Source organism: Podarcis cretensis, assembly GCF_951804945.1.
Source record: "Podarcis cretensis genome assembly, chromosome: 3".
NCBI lineage: Eukaryota > Metazoa > Chordata > Lepidosauria > Squamata > Lacertidae > Podarcis > Podarcis cretensis.
This window is the reverse complement of record NC_137172.1, coordinates 99,894,719-99,913,142: the sequence shown is the minus strand read 5'-3', so window position 1 is coordinate 99,913,142 and position 18,424 is coordinate 99,894,719. Positions and strand designations below refer to the sequence as shown.

The 18,424-nt window shown below is 42.0% G+C and overlaps 2 protein-coding genes across 5 annotated transcripts in view; one reads left to right on the top strand and one right to left on the bottom strand.

Moving 5' to 3' along the window:
- SH3YL1 (SH3 and SYLF domain containing 1) overlaps positions 1-18,424 on the bottom strand; it is a 514,925-nt gene that overhangs the window by 451,541 nt on the left and 44,960 nt on the right. The gene's annotated exons all lie outside the window — the stretch shown is intronic.
- The window catches only part of SNTG2 (syntrophin gamma 2), a gene marked incomplete at its 3' end in the record, with an annotated part of 223,603 nt that continues 206,965 nt past the window's right edge, over positions 1,787-18,424 (top strand). For 3 of the 4 annotated variants that reach the window (XM_079969901.1, XM_079969902.1, XM_079969900.1), the window contains exon 1: positions 1,787-2,396. In XM_079969901.1, the coding sequence (XP_079826027.1) occupies positions 2,325-2,396 (72 nt within the window). In that variant the 5' untranslated portion in view covers positions 1,787-2,324. The remainder of the gene's footprint in view (positions 2,397-18,424) is intronic. The other variant, XM_079969903.1, reaches the window with a different exon arrangement.

Genomic DNA, 18,424 nt, shown 5'->3' with positions numbered 1-18,424 from the left:
CACAGCTTAGAGCAGCCAATCTGCAGAAAGGGCTGCTGCTGCTCTGTTAAGTTTTGCATTGCTTACGAAGCTGCTCTAACGTTAAATTGGGGGTTGGGATTGGGGACATATTCCCACAGAGGTTCTCCACAACTTGAACCAGAAGGTGCTATTACTAATTAGCACCAGTCGTCTTTTTTGCCAAGAGAGCAGCAGGTTGGGAATGGTGAAATGCATACTTGCTTATGAGAAGTATCACAAAAGCCCAGCAAAAGTTACAAGGCAACAAGAATATTTATTTATTTATATTGCGTTTGTATATTAGTAACTCTTACATAACTAAAACAGATATATAAAAAAATCAGTGTTGCCATAACTTAAACATTACATAGTATTGATGCCTAACTGCAACTTCTCCCTGTCACTGGCAATGTGCCCCATTAAGGTGCAAACTACACATTACACACAGCTGTATGCAACTTCTCTCAATTTTCCTTGAAACGAAGAGCAGCTATAATAAGCTTCAGTCTGTGGAAAGTAGAAGACTGGCATGGAGGGGTTTTGTCTACACTGGAGCAAAATGTGGACTTGTACCTACCTGCCTGTCTCCTCAATTATCCAGGAATTGAAATTCCTGGGTGTCTCAGATTTTCCAAGCCCTGCATATAAGGGGTGGGGGGAATCCAGGACAACAATGGGATAGAGAAGCTGCTACTGCATTGAGCAGAGAGGCAGATGCAAATCTGTATTTTGCTCTGGTACAGACAAACCCATAGCTGCCTTCAGGCTGTCAGTATTTTGCAGAAGGGATTCAAGTGCATACTAGGACTTTTAGGTTTTCACAATTCAGCTGGGTTGCAGCATTCTGCCGCCCTGGAAAAACTTGTCCACTTTTTAATGACAGAGTTTTTAACTGACTTTTAGCGATTAGGAAAGTGATGAGGAAATGTACTGAAAAGTGTGGGGTGAACAAATCATTAAGGGGGGGGGGGAGAGAGAGATGTAAGCACAACAAAAGCAAATCAAGATAAATGTCCACTGTTGAGTAACCTCAAGAACAAATGCTTAATAGACACGGAATATAGTCTAACCTCTGCGTAAATTTTGTGCAAGTCGATCAGGACAAATGCTGAATAGGGAGGTCATCTGGAGGATCCTGGAAATAAACTTTCTTTCAGAAAAGCAGCTGGGGGTGGATTTTGAGCGGGTAAAAGCTGCATCTTCTCAAATGTGCATATGTTTACCCCCTCAGCTGAGCATATGAACTCTTGAAAAGTGACCCATTTTTGTTGAGATACCTGTTTTCACCCATGATGCACTTTCAAAAAATGGCAGGGATTAACTCTTCCTTAGCCTTTCTGGATTATTTGTTTATATTTATATCCCGCCTTTCCTTCATGGAATTAACTCCGCCCCCTCCCCTCCTTTTCATTATTTCAAGTCCCAATGCTGTATCCAACAAGTGTCCATCCCATTCTTCTCTCTCGCAGACCACCCCTAACCTCTTTCCTCAATACTGGACCCACACGTGATGAAAATAGCACGCCTTTTAAACAGCGAATAGATCTTTTTTACTCCATTTGCAAACACTTAGGGCTCGAAACTTCGCTCTTAAGAAAAGACAGTACCGTGGGCTTTTGGCTGTTTCTTAAATGCCCACAACGTCTCCTGGGTGGCGCGTGTGAGAGGATATGAGAGAGGGTGGGGAGGCTTAAAAATCCCCGACAGATCGCCCAGCATGGCCACATTTCTGCCTCCATCACCCTCCCACCCTCGACAAGAGAGCGAGACAGCCAGAAAAAGAGAGCGAGCGAGCTGCCAGCATCTCTTGGCTGCCAAGGAGCGCGAAGCTGCTGCGCCCTTCTGAAGGGAGGAGAGGGAGAGGCAGCGGCGAAGTTAAAACAGGGACGCGTCCGCAGTCTCTCGCGCGTGTGGACGGACTGAAAGCCAGGCAGCCTCGGGGCCAACGCAGCCCTGAGCCCCGCGCGCCAACGCCACCCTCCCGCTCCCTCTGCCCGCCCTCTCCTCCGCGCCTTCAGCCAGCGAGGAAGAGGAGCAGAGCCAAAAGGAGCGAGAGCTTTTGCCCCTCGACTCAGCGCCAGCGCGGAAAGCAGCACACGTCTTTCCCCGCTCGGCTCCTCCACTGGGTGCTTTCCCGCCTTGGCTCTGTTGTTGCAGCTGCTGCTCTGCCTCCAAAGAACCGCCGCCTGCGGGGCTGCTGCTCCGGGAGTGAGCGCGCACTCGCTCGCTCGCTCGCTCTCTTGCTCGCGGCTCCCGGGGATTTATTAAATGCGCGTGGCGGAGTTCGCCATTCAGAACGGACTAATCTAGCTGCATGGGAGGAGATGAATGTGGCGGGGAAGCCGTCTCCTCAGCCACAGCTCGAGCGCCCGGACAGCCTCCTCGTCCCCACTTGGGCAAGTACCGTTTTGCTTCTCTCCCTTCACCCCTTCCCTCCACCCCCCCACACCATCCTTTCAAACCAGCCGCCTTCTTTCCCTCTTTCTTTTGCATTCTTATTATTATGGTTATGTATTCTTATTATTATTCCCGGAACTTGAAGAAAGTTGCGCGAGGGGGACGGAGAAGCGACGTGCCCAAGAGCGCAGAGAGTTGGCCGGCGTTTATTTCTTGTGGCGTTTTTGATTTCTCATTTGGGGCTCAAATGAGAAATCAAAGGCGAAGGTAACAAAGCTTCCCGTTGTGGTACATTATAGGGAGCCTCAGCAATGTGCATGTTGGGTTCCTTTCACAAGAGAGACAAGAGGAGGCGAACTGTGAAGAAAAGTTGGAGGCTTGGAAGAGGGCTTCTTCCTTGGGTCGCTCCCGGTTCCAACTGGACCCGGCGCGCGGTTGCGCGTATCTTTCCTCGGACGTAGAACTCGAGGGAGGATCCTGTGAGCGTGCAAGAAGCAGAGCGCGGGGTGGGGTGGTGGGGGAGAGGGATGACTTAACCCTTTCCTCTCTGATCTATGCTCTCCGCTCTTAACTCTTATCCCCAGCCGTCTCTGCGTGGCTGCTGATGAGAGGGCAATCAGCCTGGGTGTAGCCAGGATTTATGTTGGGGGGGGGCAGGCTTCATGTTGGAGTGGGGGTGGGGAGAACCTCAGTTAGTTATTTTTATTGATTTACTTAATTTAGGAGGGGGCAAGTGCCTCCCTGCCCACCCCTTGGCTACTCCCACGACATTCAGCCTCAAAATCATTTTGCATTATGTAGTTTTGAGCCACTGCATGGGTGCAGCTCAGCATATTTAGGTTGCAATCATGGGGGTGGGGGTGGGGTGCGGGGTGCAGGGGTCAGCTGTCACTCCCCACCCCCAGTGAATAAATAAATAAAAATAACTAAAAGTAGAAACTGTAGAAAGATTTTGACAGATTTTTCTGAGTGCTTTTTTTGGGGGGGGGGTCTAAAGAAATAATTTGAAATAACTGTTGTTGAGACATTTCATTCCGAGTCTGCTAGACAGAGCCAGACAGAGGATGATGACAGGTGGGTGTTTTGCACCCACAACATAAATCCTGGCTACCTCCCTCCCCCCATAGCTATCAACTTTTCCCTTTTTTAAAGGGAAATTTCCTTATTCTGAATAGGATTCCTCTCAAGAAAGGGAAAAAGTTGACAGCTATGGTCTCTCTCCCCCCCCCCCCTTATATAAGTCCTGGCTATGCCCATGGCTGCAGTCCTGTCCACAAGAATACCTGGAAGCAAGCCCTGTTGAACTTAATGGGTTTTACTTCTGAGTAGACCTAAAGAGGATGGTCCTGCTCCTTCGGAGGTCACTCCCATTGGCTCCAGTGATGCTTGTTCCTAATAACAGCACAAGCGTAACCATGGCTGCTCAGAAGTAAATCCTATTTTATTAAACGGAGCTTACTTCCAGATAAGTGGGGTGAAGATTACAGTCTTAGTTGAATGAGTTCCTCTCTTTAAAACAACAACAACAACCTGTATATCAGCCTTTCAAATGCAGTTCATTTTTAGCTCTCTGCTTCCTTACACCCTCCAGTTCTTTCACAGGATGTGCAGCTTCTCAGGATTTTTGAATAGTGGTAAGGAGAATAAGTGGGATGAAGAAAAGGATGGTTTTTGGGGTCATATGATGTTCCCTTATGGTTTACTCCTGTGCATTTGGAGCAAAGTGAAAGAGAATCCATATTCAGGTCAAATTGCTGGTGAAATGATCTCTCTTGCCCCATACATACAACTCTTCAAAATAATTGATATATCTCTTTTACTCAAATAAAAGTTTTAAAATTCTAGACAGTAAAACTGAATGCTGAGTAAACAGATGGGGAAGACAGAGCCCCCTTAACAAGTACAGTGGTACTTCGGTTTACAAACTTAATCCGTTCCGAAAGTCTGTTCTTAAACCAAAACCATTCGTAAACCGAGCCGTGCTTTTCCTAATGAGGCCTCCCGCCACCGGTATCCTCCAAGGTAAAGTTCTCAAACCGGGACCCTATTTCCGGTTTTGCAGAGTTTGTAAACCGAATAGTTCTTAAACCGGACTGTTCTTAAACCAAGGTACCACTGTAGTTTAGATATATTAGTTCCACAATAGCACAGTAGGATGCACTTAGTCAATTGATTTAATTAGGGGCTAAGTAGTCATAACCCTACCATCATCTGTGTCTCTGGCTTGAACTGTAATAATTAGTTTTGGGAATTGTCAGTGTTCCATGTACTGTTGGCCGGTTGTGGCAACTTTTTGGACCATAATTCTGAAATTGCAGAGGAGTATCACTTAGGAATGTAGGAAGCTGCCTTATACCAATTCAGACTATTTGTTTATTACTTCCATATTGTCTACTCTAACTGGCAATGGCTTTCCCAAGTTCTCAGGTAAAGATCTTTTCCATCACCTCCTCCCTGATCCTTTTAGTGAACATGCAACACATGCTACTGAGCCAATGGTGCAGGAACCAATTCCTAAAGATCCCTCATCTGTTCTGAGACAGCATGTCTCTATCTAAATATCCCATTCCCCAACATACTTAGACCAATAGTTTGTTGAATGAACAGTATTGTTTGGCTTAAAACTAGAGAGACATGGGGTCCAAAGTGTGCTACATCAGAATTGGATGATAATCCTAGTAAGTCATAGAATCAGTGAAACAACTGAAACCAATGGACCTGCTCTGATCACAAGTGAATGTTGGATATCACCCAATATCTCTAGGTTCTATATGACATTTGTTTTATGTGTTATGGCATGATGGCTCAGTTCAGTGATCAGTGGTTTTGATTGTGCCCTGTGCAGGAAATATGAGATAGGCACCGTTAGTTGCAAAGTGTTGGGAGGATTCCATATGCTGTTGCTCACATTTGTTATTTTATCATTTATCAGATCAGTTACTAAGGTAAAATTAGTCCATTAAGCCTTGGCACTGTAAATTTTTAAATAGAGCAAGCTGTATGGGCTACTTTAAATAAAATGAGTATGTCCTGGTGCAAGGATTCTGACCTTGGTTAATCATAAGACAAAACCACCATGTTGTGATGAACACATTAAAATTCTTTACAAGCAAAATGCTCTGTTTATTATTTATTAATAAACAATACTTAGACTTGATGGTTATTTAATGTTACTATGTGTCCAAATCCATGAAAGCAGTTATGTATTCTTCAATTTTTGTTTCAGCTATGTTAAAAGGAACTTTGCATGTACCCATCAGATGTCACAGGAACATATCATAGATACATATCACTATTCTTTTTAAAGTGGCTAAATAATCTTTATTGCACTGCTAGTAGCAAGACTTATAACAAATGCAGTGCATGATGTTCGCTAGATATAGATGAAAATAGTAATTACTCCCTTTATCACTCTTAATTATTGTTGTTTGAAGTTAATTGCCTGCTTGCCTTGTCAGCTTTTCAAATATGTCAATTTTTGAAAAAGTGAGTTGCTCTTTAAACGCCATGCTAATATTTTCTGCAAACAGAGCTATTCTTACCTACTTGACATTCAACAAGATGGGAATTTTTGAATTATTGTTAATGGAATCAGTAAATATCCTGTCGTCTTTTATAAGCTTCATTAACTTTATAAAGTCAAGAAAAGCATGAATGGAAAATGTGTGTGTATGTGCATGCATATGTGTATATATTATATATATTTAATTTATATATTGCCCTTCCTCCTGGAGGAGCCCAGAGTTTTTGAAAACCTGGTGCCCTTCAGCTGTTTTGGATTACAAACCACATCAGCCAGCTAACACCAAATAATTAGGAAGGCATCAGTTTGGTGAAGGTATGCCCTGGAAAGTGTTTCTGTTGTGTTTAAAGTGGGTGTAGATTTATGAATCCTTCTTGATTTTCATATGTGTAGAAGACTGGTGAATAGATCCTGTATGGAATGTAAAAATATGCAAAATAGTCATGGAAGAGTCCATTAGGCAACACTGTTGAAGAGTAAAGTACATGCCTTCTTAACTATTAAATATAGTTTTTGAAAAACATGTTCTCGTTGTGGGTGTGCCTAAACAGTCTGTTGGTTCTAGAGAGTGACTTACATAAAATCTCTTCTTGTGCAATTCCCAGGGCTCAGTTTGATTCAGGGCTTGGGCATTTACATACAGTAGAATGCTAATATGTTTACATGAATGAGACTCTTGCAGTTTTGCTAACACCTTTTCCCATACGTTACAGCTGTTATCACAGAAAAGTACAGAATAGCATCAGCTCAACCTAAAGTTTTGTCTGTATTGGGCAAAATGTTTATTTTATTTATTCATTCCAAAGCGTTTTTAAACTGCTTAATATTTAAATTGGTTAGTGTCGTACAGAAATACAAACACTAGAACAGTACGACCAAAGTCAGAAATTTAGTGATAACAGAGCTCAATCTTATATGTCAGGGAATACTTGGAGGAAAAAGATGTCTTAACAATGCATCTGAAGTAATTGCTAAATGAGACTTCAAGTCTGGCAGGGGGAAGGGCATTCCAGAGTACAGAGGCAATGACAGAAAATGCCCATTTCCATGTGATCACCCTGGATATTCTGTAGGGTATAATGCTATGAGTAAAATTTCCCCAGATGATCCAAGTGACCTTGCAGGGCTATACAGGGACAGGCGCTGTTGCAGGTAGTCTGGTCTCGAGTTGTTCAGGGCTTTGTATGTGAGTAACAAATCTTCAACATAGCCCAGTAGCTAATCAGCAGCTAGTTCTGATCTCTCAGCAATATGAGTCCAGGTCCTCCACTCAACAATCTGGCCTCAGTGTTCTGCAACAGCTGCGTTTTCCAGAGCACTTTCAGTTGAACCCCTACAAAGACCTGGGATAGCTCAGTTGGTAGAGCATGAGACTCTTAATCTCAGGGTTCTGGGTTCAAAACACACATTGGGCAAAAGATTATTGCGTTTCAGAGGTTTTGACTAGGTGACCAGGTAACTCTACAATTTTTATGATTCTAAGACTGCATTACTCTACTCCAGTCCAGTGGTGAGGTCACTAATATATGAATCATATTGGCAAAACAAGCCCTGTCCAGGAAAGGGCATAGTTGGTGAACTGATCTTGTTTGCTAATAAGTACAAACTATTTACCTGTTGCTTCAGGGGCAATGCAATCATGTCAGGAGCTTGTAGAGTCCCCAACTCATCACAGAGTCTCCATTTTTTCCAAGATCAATTCTATTTTTTGGGCCTTCATGTAGCCTAACACTGCATCCAGGCATCGGTTCAAAACAGTATTACATTTTCAGGCTGTTTTCACACACAGCATAAAAGCCACTTCTGGAACTATCATGTGCAAGCTGAATGCTAGTTTAGTGCTCATTTCCTTGTCATTTGCTTCCAGGGGGGAAAAAATCCCATTTGCAAATAATGTGAAAGTGTGTGCTAAACTTGGGCAATATTCCACGATTGTTCCTGAAGTGGCTTTTACATCACATGAAAGCTCAAATATAATGTGGGGGAAAAGCAGTAAGGAAAACATTGTGGAAATAAAGTAAATTGCCTTGTGAATGCAACCTCAGATGCAACAGAGCTGGGTGTAATCACAGTGCCATGCCCCTAACACCACAACATCCACCTCTAGTGACTTCATATAGTTGTTAAAGTAGGCACCTGTAGGCATATATTAAATAGAATTTAAATATTTCTATATGGCACCCCATAGCACAAGTGACAGAGGTTAGATACATAATCTCTCAATGCCATTCTCTCAAATGGGCTCCATAACTAAGATTTGAACTATTGTAAAACAGTGCTGGGACGTGGGTGGTGCTGTGGGTTAAACCACAGAGCCTAAGACTTGCCGATCAGAAGGTTGGCGGTTTGAATCCCCGCAATGGGGTGAGCTCCCATTGCTTGGTCCCTGCTCCTGCCAACCTAGCAGTTTGAAAGCATGTCTAAGTGCAAGCAGATAAATAGGTACCACTCTGGCGGGAAGGTAAACAGCATTTCTCTGTGCTGCTCTGGTTCGCCAGAAGCGGCTTAGTAATGCTGGCCACATGACCCGGAAGCTGTACGCCAGCTCCCTTGGCCAATAAAGCGAGATGAGTGCCGCAACCCCAGAGTCAGCCACGACTGGACCTAATGGTCGGGGGTCCCTTTACCTTTACATTTAAAACAGTGCTACTAACTCCCAACTGATGGAGACTGTCCAGGAGGACACTGTGGTTAACGGTATTGAAAACTGCTGATAGATCAAGCAAGAGCAAAAAAAGTTGTACTCCCACTGCCCCTCTCTCGAAGAGGGTAATCCATTAGGGTGACCAAGGCTGAGTCTCTTCCAAAACTATCCCAGACTCAGATGGGTCAAGATAACCAGTTACCTCCAAGAATATAAATTGTCTATGTCCTATAGTTTTCAAGTCGTGCGACTCAAATTGGGTCTAGTAGACCCAAAGTTTAAAGCAATGTTGGCTAAAGTCACTTCTGGGGCGCCTTTGTGAATTGGGACCCCAAAGTTTAAGTTTCCTTCGTTTCATAATGGCTCCGCCACTGGTCAGAGTGGTGTTGCACTCATGTCCAGCTTGCAGGCTTCCTACAGGCCACTGTGAGATGATGCTGGACTAGATGGTCCAAGCATCACTGCATTAGATGCGGCTTATTTCCAGGAAAGTCTACACAATATGATTGCAGCTTGAGCCTCCCCAAATCATCCATTATCTGTGATTCCTTTCTCCCTCTATTTTAGGATGCAAAGAGTGCTTTGGAGCCTAATCCCTTTCTTCAGCAATGAAACACTGTAGCTAATTCTCATACATGGCTTGTGGAGGATCCAGTTAAGCAGGAGATCCAGGAAGCTGTAAACCCCACTCCTACTTTATAAATGTGGTAGTAACTATTTGCAGCGTTGGTACACTGCTTTAGGAAAGAAAGATCTATGTGGACCTTTCCTCTGATCAAGTATTCCAAATTATGTAACAGCCCCTCTCCTCCCAATATAAATGGAAACATATACAGATAAATTAGAACCTTAGATAAATGCAATAGATATGCTTTGGCATAAGGCACATTATTGCAGAGCTTTAAATTTGAAAGCCCTGTTCTTAAAGTGTGAATATCAATTAGTTTTAAATGCTAGCTAATGTAGGTTGAAAACGGATGGCAATTTAGGATATTTCTTTGTGCAAGGTGAAGGTTGCTGTAGCTAGTGTTCTCTTGCAAAAATGTAGATACAGGACTGCCGGTGTCTCTATAATCACTGACAGCCAATCCTGCTGCCTCATACACAAAAATGAAGACTGCAGGAAGCCTTTTCCCCAACAATGAGAGTTTACATTAGTCAAATCCTCAGATTTTTGCATCTGTACAAGACCAACAGAAATGAGTACAATTTGTGCAGGTTAAGCTGCTGGAGGATCTAAGCAACTATTTTCATTGAATTCAACTTCAAATTAGTTTCATAATAGCTTTCTGCATGCCAGCTGAGCAAGTTCAAACCCCCTACGCCTTTCACAAGAATAAGAAAGAGCTTGCATCTCTTGCAGAGTCTGAAAAAAATGTTTTTGTTGCTGAGAGGTGGTGCAGAGTTAAGGTGTTTTGGATAAATGATATGGGAAGATACAGTTTACATCATCATCATATATTCTTTTAGGATCCATCTAATAAATACATTGTTGTGGGGAAAAAACACATTTTGTATGGTGCAGAAGTAACAAGTTTAAGTATCTGGATTTTAAAGTAGTTGTCTTCACACCTTCCCATGTATTGATTGATGATAATCTGTTCTATTTATAAAACATTTTGCAGTATATGTGTCTTATCAAACCAGTGTGAGGCAGGTTCTTTTTCTTGTTAACTTATTCACTAATTTACGTGCAGATCACACAGTAATCCGCCTTGAGATTAAGCCATATCTGAGCTAAATCAGATATGTGATGGAAATGGATATTATACAACAACCTGAAAAGCTGAGGGACAGTGATACTTCATACCAGAGATGCCTACATATTTAAGGTCAGACAAACCAGAGGGTTAGTCCAGGTATGCAAGGTGAAGGAAAGCTGAGGTCAAAGTCCCAAGTCGCAAACATGCAAGGAGGATAACACTCTGGCTTGTTCCAAGTGGCACCTAGGCTGCAAGGTAGACTGGGATGTTCCAAGAACCAGTAGACCTGAATAGCTGGGTGGTGTGGACACTCTACTCTTAAAGAGGTACAACCTATTTTAGGAGCCAGAGCCCTCAGCGCCTGAAGACAGTAATACAACCTCTTCACACAGGAGGGGAGTTTGAATCACATGCTCTTCTAGGGCTGGGTCTTCTGAGGAGGCAGGGATCTCACAGGCTGGCCCAGAGGGCACATTCTCTCCTCCCTCAGTCTGACATGAGTGAATGTCATGTAGATGAGTCCTCAAAATATAGAAATAAATCTCATCCATCCATCCTGTCCAGGCTCTTGAGCACACATCTGTCCAACCCATCACCACATGTTTTTGGTTGTTTTAGTCTTCAGTAATAGAGAGGACTCTAGGTTGACGTCCCATTCCCCCACAGGGGAGGGATGTTTTCAGCAATATGAGAAGTAGAATGTGTGGTTATTCAACTTGAGACGGCTGCACCGTCTCTCCAGCTAAGATGTTTTGAAGGTGGAGGGTGGGTGGCAGAATCTGGCCCATGTGTGACTCGTCCAGGAAGACTGTAGTGTTCCAGACTGAAGAAACTAGCCGCCGCCGCCGCTGCACGAAAAAACACGTTTGTTACTAATTCATTATAGCTGTTCATTATTTCTGCAGAATGGTGCATCTCTTTGCCCCATTAAATTCTGGAAATTATACCATAATCAAAAATACTTTTCAATAAGCTTTCCGTTTTTGCTTGAAGTAACTTGTGCTATGCATCTGTCTCCCTTGGCTTTATTATCTGACTGATTGTCAGGTGGTAGTATTATTTTTTGGCTTTTTTATGGTTTGAAAGACAATTCTGAACAGAGCCCCTGGTTTTGCTTGTTTGTTAAGAAGAAATGATTTAACCTTCAGAGGGTCTGATATGCTAGCAAAAAAACTTTCGGTATAGTTGTCTGGTTTCTAGGTGGCCCTTGAGGTCCCTTTCAACTCTACGATACTAAATTCAGTTAGCTTCCAATTAAAGACTTCTTTCTGGGCTCTTTAGGAAGCTAGTGAAATTAGCTTCATTTTTTTTCTTTTTAACCCTGATAATCCCACAACAAGCATTACAGAATCCTGCTGTTTTGTACTTCTAGTACAAACTGCCAGGAAATCTCATCCCTTGTAGGCATTTATGATAGGTAAGTTTTTGAAACTTGGCAAACGGCAGAGTACTGGGCCCATTGTTGACCTCACTGAATTACCTTTACACCCCTAAACTCTCAGCACATCAGAAAGCTATTCCTAATTTATGGGGGTTTGTGGAATCTGTCCCCAGTCTTCTGCTTCTTTGCTCCAGGTCTGTATTTTACCAGTATCGCTCAATTTGGCTTAGAGCAAACAGTGGGCTAGTAATGAGTGTCAGCAAGTATCAAATGCCACAACTGGGACTAATATTTTATTTCATAGTAGGAAATAACTATTTTAAGTCAATTGCAGCAGCTAACTGATTCCTAAATGATTTCTGTGAGGAAGTAGTTCAGCTAGCCAAAAGGACAATGTGAACTTTAAAAAAACAAAAACAAATGATGCTAATTTTGCCAATTATTATTTTCATATTTTGGTGTTGTTTCATAGTTGCATGCAAGTCTTAATGACATTAAACAGTGCATCACCATATTGTACAATCACCTGGGGGGCAAATAAAATAGTACAATGATAAAGTATTAAAAAATTGAGGATGATGATGATAATTTATTATTTATACCCCGTTCATCTGGCTGGGTTTCCCCAGCTACTCTGGGCAGCTTCCAGCAGAATATTAAAATACAATGATTCATCAAATGTTAAAAGCTTCCCTAAACATGGCTGCCTTCAGATGTCTTCTAAAAGTCAGATAGTTGTTTATTTCTTTGACATCTGATGGGAGGGTGCTCCATGGGGGGGGGGGCACTACTGAGAAAGCCCTCTGCCTGGTTCCCTGTAACTTTGCTTCTCACAGTGAGGGAACCCCCAGAAGACCCTCGGAGCTGGACCTAAGTGTCCGGGCTGAACGATGGGGGTGGAGACGCTCCTTCAGGTATACTGGACTGAGGCCGTTTAGGGCTTTAAAGGTCAGCACCAACACTTTGTTAAGCTTGGGGGTTGCATAAATAAAGCAGCCACACATATAAAAAGCAGATAAAAAGATTACCTTAAGGCTGCGAGACTGAACACACTTTTCTGGGAGTGAGTTCCACTGAATTCAGTTCACTTGATTGCACTGTAAAACAAGACAGACTTAGGCTGGTATCTGAAGAAGTGTGCATGCACACGAAAGCTCATACCAAGAACTAACTTAGTTGGTCTTTAAGGTGCTACTGGAAGGAATTTTTTTATTTTGTTTTATCTAAAAAGATAACAGTCCTGGTGAAACTCAGGGTTGAAGTCGCATTGTGAGTAAAACAGCTAGGGTAACACAGATTTGGTTTTGGGGTTTTTTGTGCGAAAGCTTTGACAGAGGAAAATGCAGTTCTTTGCTTCCATTGCTATACCACTCTATAAGAAGTCTCCTCCACAATGCGCTGTTTTTGTTGTTGGTTTTTTTTTTTTTAAATTTGGGGGTGACTGAGCTTGTGACATAGAGTTTCTCCTTCTTTCGCTCAGAGTAATGCCTTACGAAAGTAATCTCTTTTTCTACAATCTTGTTTTCATTAGTCTTGTAAAACAATTAATTTCTAAATAAATAAATAAAACCTCCAAAGGAACATTACATTATTTCATTTCTAGTAGCCAGGAGACCTTTCTGCACAATAAAATCATCTGGGTTAAAATTCCAGGTGATTAGTTTTGGTTTTATTTATTTGATTAATGCAGAGGTTTGTTTCAGGAGATCACCCTGCAGTGGGAGGCTTATATTACTGCCACATCCTCTTTGAATGCGACAGCTTATAAAGTTTGCAGTCAGCCACAGCAAGAGAGGAAGAGTTCCAGGAGCTCCCCGGAAAAGACCCTGAGGCTGGGAAAGATTGAGGGCACAAGGAGAAGGGGACGACAGAGGATGAGATGTTTGGACAGTGTTCTCGAAGCTACTAACATGAATTTGACCAAACTGTGGGAGGCAACGGAAGAGAGGAGTGCCTGGTGTGCTCTGGTCCATGGGGTCATGAAGAGTCGGACATGACCAAATGACCAAACAACTAAACAACTAAACAACAATAACAACAACACAGCAAGAGAGAATTGATACTTAAGTGAGAAAAGGAAAGGAGTCCGATAAGGGGCAATATTTTGCCAGTGTATTTTGGAAAGACATGTGCACCACTATCACATTAGATGTAATGGGAGGGTACAGCAATAAGTATACAATAAAACATAAAAAAACCCATTTAAAAACAGTACAAAATAATAATTAAAAAGAGAACAGAGGACTATTTAGTTGTCCAAAACAAAACAAAACTGCAAGTAATCCAACATATAAAAATGTTTTGCTGCAGTATCTTTCCACAAAAAGTAAATAAAGGTATTGACTGTTGAATAGTGGAAGAGATGGAAGAAGGACACAACTCTGTTGGATTCACAGCTCTTTATTGCAGCATTTAGAACTGCTCCTGGAATCAGACTGGCTGCAGCCTAGCTGGCTGCTTTATATAATACTAAGTAACTTGAAACAGTAACAACTCACAACTAGCTAACCAATCAGGAGCGACAGTTTTCAATCCTTCATTTACATACTGGTGGCCCTGAGTGAGAACTGCAACTTATGTAATGGGAGGATAACATTGTAATGGGAGTCATAACATTGACTAAAAATCAAACCCCCAAATAAAAAAACCAAAATAAATAGACTGACATTGCTGCCTCCATGGTTTCAATATTTGCTTCTGTATTGTGCTGAGCTTTCCATCTCAAGAATAGCATGGCTTTCATGGTGGAATTCTTTTGCCCCTCTCTTTATTCATATATGTCAGCAGGCAGATTTCTATAATGAGATTTACTAACTCTCCAAAGGATATAACCTTGAAATGCAGGGGCTCTTTAGCACAATCTAATCAATATTATCTCATTTATCATCTCTTGTGAAGCTTGGATTGTAGTGGGGACAAAAAATGCATTTGTAACATTTAGGGAGAAAAGTTTCTGGGCAGGAAAATCAATAGAAAAACCCAGTTGTTTTGTGTTATATCGGAGTAGTGCCGACTAGAATCCCCCAAGCCTTTTATTTAGACAGGTAATATGCTTTATGGCAATTTCATATTAATGTATACATGCTTTATTTTTATTTTCTATATAGAGTATGGTATGTTTTTGTGACCAAATGGGTGGAATAAAAGAAGATCACCTGTTTAGAGCTTTGCAATTAGCTCAACAAACTTTCTCATACATAATAGCTTTCTAGGCGTGGAACAAGTGGAAGTGGTGATGAGCCCTTAGTTATTAGTTTCAGTGGGTCTACTCTGATTCGAGGCTAATGTGCAGAACAAACATAGCTTTCCACCAGATCCTGCACTTTTCCAAAGGTTGTGATACAGTTCCCAGCAAGTTAAATGTTTCAAAATAGGCATTGAAGTTTGTATTTTGAGAGAAAACGTACATCTTAAATACATATCAAACATATTAAACATATTAGATACATATTTTGAAATAAAGACATTTAAAATATATATTTTTTGCAGATTAACATGGTATGGATTTTTGGATAAAAGCATATGAAAGAATAACTAGCTGGGGAAAAAGATTTTTCCCATCCCTGAGGACATATAAAACATTCTAAATAGGCACTGCAGTCCGCTAGGTGTTTTGAGAAGGGGCTTGGTGTGTTGTATATAGCCTGCTAGGATGCATAATTTGCGTCTCTGACAACATACCAAGTTAAAAGAGGTGAATTTTTAAAAGCAACCTTCAAATTCCATAAAATATTATTTTTGTAGAAAATATTTTACTGTTGCCACAATTATTTTTTAATGTGTAGGTAACACATTTTTGCATACCATTCCGCTATCCCTTTCTACTGTCTATTGCTGTGTTATCTCTGACAATATAGGCACACCCTTTACATAAACTTTAAATACAATGATATTGAAACACAAATGGAGAACATACAATTTTTAGCTGGTGTAAATTTAAGGCCCTATTGTATTTAAAGTATGAAAAGAAAAACAATAAATTTACTGTGGTTATTCTTGTGTTCCTGTTTGGTGTTGCTTTTGGCCAGTACTGGTATGGTGAAATGTGTTAATGGAAATTTTGAATTTATATTACCATCAACTGAAATTTGGAGTTGCGTGCTTGTAACTCAGGGAGGCAGAGCATGCATCAAGTTATATGCATTTGTTAACATATGGCATATTCGATTGATTGCAGAAAGGTATTTGCAAGCATATGGATCCAATTTAAAGCATTATATCACAATGGAATAGTTGTCAGGCTTTGAGTTTAGGAGATTGCATCTTAAGATTTTATGTATGTATTCAGGGCTTAGACAGCTAAAAGCTGGTTTGCAAGAGGACATTTTGAACACTTGTGTCTTTGCTCATCTGGTGAAACAATCAAGAGAGATGAACCAACAAAGTATTCTTTTAGTTTCACATATGAATTGCCAATTTATAGCATGAGCCTAACCATGTTTATTCAATAGTAAGCCCATTAGAATCACAAGGATTTACTTCTAAATAAGTGTTTTTAAAGGATTGCAGCCTTTGTTGAGAAGTAAAAGTAAATTGCATTGAACTCAAATGGACTTTATTTTAGGTGTGTAGGATTGCAGGCCTGTTGTCTTTGTCCATGGAGTAAGGAAATCAGCCCTGAGTGCTCACTGGAAGGACAGATCCTGAAGCTGAGACTCCAATACTTTGGCCACCTCATGAGAAGAGAAGACTCCCTGGAAAAGACCCTGATGTTGGGAAAGATGGAGGGCAAAGGAGAAAGGGACGACAGAGGACGAGATGGTTGGATAGTGTTCTCGAAGCTACCAGCATGAGTTTGACCAAACTGCGGGAGGCAGTGGAAGACAGGAGTGCCTGGAGTGCTCTGGTCCATGGGGTCACGAAGAGTCAGACATGACTAAACAACTAAACAACAACAACAAGGCAAAAACCAAATGGCACCAGCCAATCAGCCAAATGGACAAAATTCCTACCAGGCCCCTGCCCCCAAAGCAGATGACCCCATGACAGGCATAGCAAGGTCAAACGCAACAAACACCCTAAAATTAGGGAGGGTGGGCAGGTGAGGAAGCTCAACGCTGCGCGCAGGGACCCAGGCTGTCAGTCAAAATTGGCAACACCAAACTCTCCTCACCAACCTGAGGAGAGTACAATCATACTTTGGCCAACCAAACCAACTTGCCCAGCAACAGGGGATGTCTGGTTAACTCCACCTCAACCCGTGCTCTCCATGAAGGAGAACACGCTTTGGTGCCAGAATTAAAATGGTGGCGCCGGCAAGTTCAAACATGCAGGCCTTGAACTCTGCTTAGCACCACTGCTGGGCCTCCTTGCCATTATGGGCAGGGAGACAGGTGTCCAAGTAGCATTTCCATTAGAAGTAACACTTGCCAGACAAGCTTCAGCTGCCCATCGTAGGGGCACAAGACAGAATGATGACCTTGTTCACATAGAATCACTGGTGCTTTGGTTTATGAATGTGGCGGGTGGCTGCTGCTTCTGTCAATGAATAGGCATTGCCAGTGGATAGGGAACCCACAGACAAGGGAGAAGAGCCCACTGAAGGCAGCTTGTTGTGGGCATCTGAAAAAAACAAAAACCTTGGAGCCAGTTCTGCAGAATTGCTTAAGCAGAGAGCTGTTTCTACTTTTGCAAGAACACACAGAGGCAGAACATGTGAGAACCACAAGAAAAAACCCAGGAGAGTATTGATTTGCTGATGGGACCTTGTAGGTGCTTCTTTAAAAGTGAGTAAGGAAAGTGTAGCTCTTCCAGAATGAACACCTAGGCCTGCATCCAAAGTTGGCCACTCTGAGAGCACAATACTGTACTAGATGAACCTGCTGGATCAATCCAATGGCCCATCTCCACCAGCGCAATGCGACTTCCATGCGCACAACAGAGCTTCCTCTCCCTCTCCTGTCTCCTCCAGCTGCCCACACACCCTCAAAATCAGCTCCAGGGGCTTGGGGAACTTTGCATAACCGATTTTGGGGGTGGGCAGGGAGAGGAGAGGAAACAGAGTCCTGTTGTACCAGTGGAAATTGTCAGTGTTTGTAAAAGAAATGGTTCTGACTTCCTTTTTTACTCCTTTGCTTAGTCCTCAGACCTTAGTTGGCACAAAAGAGTCTTTGAGAAAGAGTATTCTTGCAGAGTATTGCTGCTTTTATTCTTTAAAAGTCTTCTTTTCCAACCACGGCCAACAGCTTTTACACACACCAAACACAACCAGCTTTCTACCATCCAACCAACCTACACTCAACACTAACATTGACCACTCTATATATACAGGTACAATTTGGTGAAAGGTTGCATGAGTCATTGTAGGCCACTGACTCATGCTGCATTAAAGAAACAGCGGCCAATTTTTAGCCATGACAGAAATATGTATGTGGAACACTGGAAACACTCCCATGTTGTCTGGTAGCCCCCATATGAAAAAAGCACGTTGCCATTGTTCAGTTTACAATCCATTGCAAGATCTGATGTCTTACAAAAGTTACATTATCTTAAAATAAATCAGCCATGTAATGAAAATTACATAGAGTTGCTATTTGTGCTTTTAGTGTCTTATTCAGTGGGTGGTAGCTGTAGGTCAGTAGACATTCAGGATTAGCTCTGGCTGGCAAACCTTGGTATTCATTTGTAACTTGTTGATATTTTGCAATATGTGACTACGAATGGCTTGTGCCATTATTACTGTTCTGCTAATTTTATACCACCGTTTGCCTGACTGATCACTGTAAAAATGATTAATTATTGCAGCATCTGATACATCAATATGGTTAGACAGTGGT